The sequence below is a fragment of the Cicer arietinum genome, chromosome 4, assembly GCF_000331145.2.
Source record: "Cicer arietinum cultivar CDC Frontier isolate Library 1 chromosome 4, Cicar.CDCFrontier_v2.0, whole genome shotgun sequence".
NCBI lineage: Eukaryota > Viridiplantae > Streptophyta > Magnoliopsida > Fabales > Fabaceae > Cicer > Cicer arietinum.
Window position 1 is genome coordinate 42,298,712 of NC_021163.2, and position 5,964 is coordinate 42,304,675.

At 26.7% G+C, this 5,964-nt stretch overlaps 1 protein-coding gene across 1 annotated transcript in view; it reads right to left on the reverse strand.

Annotated features, from left to right (window-relative positions):
- LOC101506074 (ethylene-responsive transcription factor RAP2-7-like) overlaps window positions 1-5,168 on the reverse strand; it is an 8,714-nt gene extending 3,546 nt beyond the window's left edge. The window contains exons 1-7 of the mRNA XM_004514326.4: window positions 4,380-5,168; window positions 4,141-4,166; window positions 3,676-3,706; window positions 3,462-3,549; window positions 3,243-3,382; window positions 2,705-2,808; window positions 2,037-2,166 (exon numbers count right to left, since the gene is read on the reverse strand). Coding sequence (XP_004514383.1) covers window positions 2,037-2,166; window positions 2,705-2,808; window positions 3,243-3,382; window positions 3,462-3,549; window positions 3,676-3,706; window positions 4,141-4,166; window positions 4,380-4,693 — 833 coding nt within the window. The 5' untranslated portion in view covers window positions 4,694-5,168. The remainder of the gene's footprint in view (window positions 1-2,036; window positions 2,167-2,704; window positions 2,809-3,242; window positions 3,383-3,461; window positions 3,550-3,675; window positions 3,707-4,140; window positions 4,167-4,379) is intronic.
- Window positions 5,169-5,964: the final 796 nt, after the last annotated feature.

A 5,964-nucleotide genomic window follows, 5' to 3' on the forward strand; every position in this document is an offset into this window, starting at 1 on the left:
CCCTCACAAATGGCAACGTGTTTTACAAACTTTGTGGTTGCAAAAGCCCTCACAAAAGTTTGTGACCAGCTTATTTGTGGCTGCCTAATGCCGCCACAAATAGCCCATTTGTGGCTGCTATTTGCCCTTTGTGAGGGCTTTTGGCCCTCACAAATTCCTTCTTTCTTGTAGTGTAATTTTTTCACATATACACGACATTATATATTTGCCGCATAAATTTAATGGAAGGAACTAATTTGACAATCAGAAATTAAGACAAGAGACTAAATGGAAAAAATAGTTATAGAACTAAAACGATTAAACGTTTAATTTAGTCTTCAAAAATTCAACTGCATTAATTATTTTTTACTATCATACATTTTATTATGTTTATCTTTTTATATAGATTAAAAAGTTTCGGGACTAAAATGAAAAATTAAATTTGGACGAAATCTGAAATTTTAGAAAAATTGAGGGACCATTTTGTAATTTTTTAATAACCCACTTTGTAAAATTAGAAAAAAAAAATAGTGACCAATTTGTAAAATTGTATAAAATAAAGGGACTAATATGCAATTTTTTAAACATATAATATCAAAATTGGAAATTTGAAAAATATAGAGACCAATATATAATTCATAAATTATAAAGTAAAGAGAAAATTTAAAATTCTTAGATTTTAGATGGTATTTGAAGTTCTCTAAATTTAGCTTTTAAGAAATACCTCATGAAATTTATTCTTTTTAAAAATTCTCTAAATTTAATATTCAACCAAGGTAATTTGTTTTGAATTACTTGAATTCCCCTAAAAATTACATTTCCTCGAATAATTCTCTTATCCAAACACACTATTAAAAGATTTTATATTTAGGGACAAATGTATGTAGTATTAAATGATGAGTTTAATTTTCACCCATTAACATGTAGAATATTTTACACAATTGACACGTCATATTCAATCAAATGTTTGACTTTATAAATAGTTATGATAAAATGATATAAATAATTAAATTCTTAAATGATATAAATAATTAAACTATGAACTAAGCAAGTACATCCAAAGTCCACTAGAATTGGGATTGTCGCATCCGTAACGTCTAGTTCAACTAATAAATATCGAAATTATTAAACTAAATATTTTATCTTAGGTTCAAAAAATTAGAGACAAAAAATAAATAAAAGGAATTAGGATTGTCACTTTTTTAGTCCAGTGGTATCAGGTATGCATTAGTTCATATAAGTTTTGTTCGAAAAAGGAACGTCTTTTACCTATCAAATAAATAATTGGATTTTCAATTGAGTGTAGATGGTTGTAAACCGTTAGATTAAAATATTATCAACGACCGTACTATTAGGAGTATAAATAAGTTAGGTCGATCGGCAATAGCCTATAATTTAGTCTACGACATACCAATGTGAGATTAGACTCTTTAAATAATAAGTTGGACTAATACTTTTTTTTAAATCTATTTAATTAAAAAAGATATACTAATACAACTGAAAACATCTTTTAAACCTACCAATTTGACTTATTTAATTATATATAAATAAACTTATTTTATTATTATTATTATTATTGTTATTATATTAAGTTTTTTTTTGTGTTAAATAATAAATTTGTTAATATTTTATGTAATTTAAAGATATTAATTTACATCAATATTTGATTTATTATAAAAATACTATTATAAAATATAATATAATATAAAGTTAGATGGCAAAATAAATTTTAAAAATAAAATTTAAGCTCGTTGACATGGTAATTTGTTTGTGTATTTATAAAAATCAAGCGATGACTGGTGCAACATTTCATAATAATATAATAGTGTAGTATACTTTCAGAACTTGTCATGATTTTGATGTCAGACTTTAATAATAGACTTAAGACAAATAATAGATCAGGGTTGGATCTATATTTTTAACGTAAACCATCACTCAAAGTATTCCATAATCTAGTTTGATTTAGCTTATTTCCATCTATATCTACACAAAGGTGATTGTAGAAGATTTAAGTACAATGCAACGGAAAAGAAAAAAAACAGAGTAAAGAGTCGTACCATTGTATCCTTTCGTTGGGTATCATACAAGTCGTCCATCCAAAGGGAAACCAACCTCCAGAATCATTATTAATCAGTTGTTTGGAAGATGGTGAAATCCCAAGACTCAAATCAAGATTATGTAAATTGCCTGCATTATTTGTAACAAGAAGTTTATTTATATAATAATTACTCAATAAGTTTAATATCATACAGATAAAAAGTATTTCATAATTTTTATAATTAATAAGAATGTTGAATGGTTTTTCAATTTTACAATATAAAATAAAAGAAGAAAATTTTAGATAAAATAAAATACAAATTTATGAAAAGAGACATACAAATTCAAATTTAAAATTATGTAGTTATGATATTTTTTACATTAGTAACTAAAAAAAAAAAAATCATAATTAACTAAATTTAAAGAATGATACTCAAGACAAATCAGTGGAGCCCCATAGTATAGACCTGGTTCAGTGATGAACCAAATAGAGTGACCAGCAATTATAGGTTGATGAAGAATTATCTGATTTCTTTATTGTTTTTAATTTTTTTTTTTTAATTTTAATGTATTCTAGTTTCAATTTAATCCCTTAATATATTAAATTAATCTATTGTCCATGATTGAATTTGAACCTCTTTTTAGAGGGTCATATCGGACGGAATACAAATTAACAAAAGAAATTGACCTGTTTTGTTAGAATTTGCATTTATCCCTCCCTTATAAGTAGTAGAGGGATTACAACTGGTTTCTACTTCATGATCACGCTTTATGGGTGGCTTATGACAAAATCTGCACAAAGAAAATGTTAAAGAAAATATTTAATGCAAAAGAGATAGCAACATAATTATGTAAAAATAACAAGACATTATAACAAACATGGCTTAAATGCATTAAATAATGCAGATGATTGGAGGAATTTAATTAATTTGTAGGGCTCCCTAATATAATTTTATAAAAAAATTAGTAATATTGAAATATATTAAATAATAAAGTTAAATATTTTAATAATAAAAATGATGACAGAGATAATTTCAAGTGTGCCATCATTAATAATAATGCAATGTCTTAAAAACTAGAGAGGACTAAAAAAATTTCAAGATTGTAAGTAAAAGGACTGAAAAACGATTTTAAAAATGTAGAGACTAAAAATTATGCAATTTCATAATATTCACTTGAAAGTTGAAACAATGCATACATTGATTGAAAAAAATACAGGTTCTCACGTTTTGCCAACAAAAGGTCTAACTCGTAGATCACATTTGTGAAGAACTAATGCACTTCTGAATGTTGAATTTCTCTTTGAGATTCCATTAGTTTGTCTACGAACTCTTAGTACAAATTCTTCCTTACTCAAACCTTTCATCTACATACAAATCAAAATTAAGGAATCCAACTTAATGAATCCACACACAAATTGATATACAAACAGAAATTGAACATACCTGCTTCAAATCCTCCTCATAATCACTGAAAATAAAGTTTATATCAGCATCAACTCCCCTAAACCTAATAGCAGCTCTATCATATGCTCTGTAAACACAAAATTATCTCGTTTATGAATAAGTGACCAAAATTATCAATAAAAAAAAAAAGTGACCAAAACAAAAAATGTAAACAATAAAGTTTACTTAATTCACTTAAAAGAACAGTCCTCACCTTGCAGCAGCATGAGAAGTGTCAAATCCACCTAACAAATATCAAATTAGAACAATAAGACCAACCAAGATAAAAAAAAATTATTATTATTTTTTGGATTGAATCTAAATCATCTTTACAAAATCGAATTATAACGTCGGAATGTCCCACAAATTTACATTAATAAATACATCTGGAATGAGACATCTGAGATGTAACTTGAGTGGTCCAACAAATCTTAAAGAGACTCTAATACTATATTAGTTATTGAGTTGGACTTAACTCAACCTTACAAAGATATCATTTAAAACCGTTTAATAAGGTAAAGAATCTCCCATTAATAAGCACATTTTTCAACTATATCTTATTCAATTCAACATGGGAATGTTGACAAAGATATTATATCATACACAAAAGTTGCTAATAATTCCAACCAATATATAATTTAATCAAAACAACACCAACCAAATTAAATAATACACTTACCCAAATAGACCTGCTTCCCACAATCCCTGCACTCAAAAGTCACAAACAGAAAAGCAACAAAGTCAGTGAAATGAGACAACCAAACAATTTATAACAGAAACAACATTAATTAGCTAATGCATTCTTTATATTAGAATAAGATATATAAAATAATATATCTGTTTTGTTAATATGAAATCCAAAACAGAATTATACATATAATGATTAAAATTTATATACTAATCCATCATATACCATACCAAATATGTGATTCCCATCTACCAGTCCTACGGTATAAGGTAACACCCCTATACTGTGAACTGCGAGACCTTGGTCCTCTCCTACTTTTTCTAACTTGAGGTTTCTTTTGTTGCAAGATTTTAAGTCCATTTTGAGTCATGGAATCAGATACTCTACCTCCTCTATCAGCACTCACAGGGAAAAGGGTCCTCGTGATTATATCTGAGACATCTTTTTCTTTCTTCAACAGGTCACAAATTAAAGGAGAAGAATTGTTTGAGGAATAATCTGATGTTTCATCGATTATGTCAACGTTGAGATCCAACATAGACATGTCTTAACAATGTTGTCTTTTATTAGCTTATGGTCTTTAAATGATACCTTTTTTAGGCAATCTCATGTACATAGAAAAATATGGAACACTTGTACTGTCACAAACAAGACGAGAGAAAAATTCTTAATTAATGAGTATAGTAGAAGAAGATAGAATGAGTTGGTGATTGAAATTAAGTAGAGGGAGAGAGAAAGAGAAGGATAGGACCAAAAAGATTAAGGCAGAATGGACATAAAAGAACAAGGATATTATTATAAATTGCTAGCTGTGACTTGTGAGTAATGACAGTGTTGAAAATCTTGCACCTTTTTATTTGGATGGAGGTAATAAGGTAACATGATATTTCATGCTTTCCACATTTGGTATTGCATGTTAGCCAAATTTTAGGGAGGCAACTTTGATTACTGGTCAGTACACATTGGACTATTAACATATGAGAATTGCTCTAAACTTCAATAACAACTAATTGGATCGGTCCATTGTAGAAGTTTAAGGTTCGAGCAGTGAACTAATTGGTATAAATTTAGAAAAATCAAAGGAGAATAAATTTTATTGCCTCAATTGTTACAACTCATTTTTTTTTCTTTATTTCGTAGAATAGTGATTCACTTTTTATTTTATATATCAATTTTCATAACTTTGATAATTTTTTTTAGATATATAATAAAGACTAAATTACATCCGTGGTCCCTTAACTTAATTTCAGGTAACGTTTTAGTCCTTTATCTTTTTTTTTTCTTCTCGAGTTGGTCCTTTATTTTAATTTTAAGTGACAATTTGATATTTTATGTTTTAAAATTTCAACAATGTTATCCTTTTTTATACACAAATTCAAAAAAATCATTAAAATTTTCAACCCAAACCCATAAAATTAATAATCATCTTCAATATAATACAAATTTTGTCAAATCCATAACTCAAATATTCAAATACACTCATATTTTCATCTCCAACAATATCAAATAAATAATGAAAATATGAGTTTATTTCAAGATTTAAGTTATGAATTTAATTAAATTTGTATTTTATTGAAAATGATAATGAATTTCATGGGTTTTGTTTGAAAAATTTGATAATTTTTTTGAATTTTTGTGAAAAAAAGGACAACATTGTTGACATTTTAAAACATAAAATATCAAATTGTCACTTAAAATTAAAATAAAAGACCAACTCGAAAAAAAAAATAAAAAACTAAAACATTAGCTGAAATTAAGTTAAGGGACCGCGAATGTAATTTAACTTATTATAAATTATGTTTTGGGTACTATGAC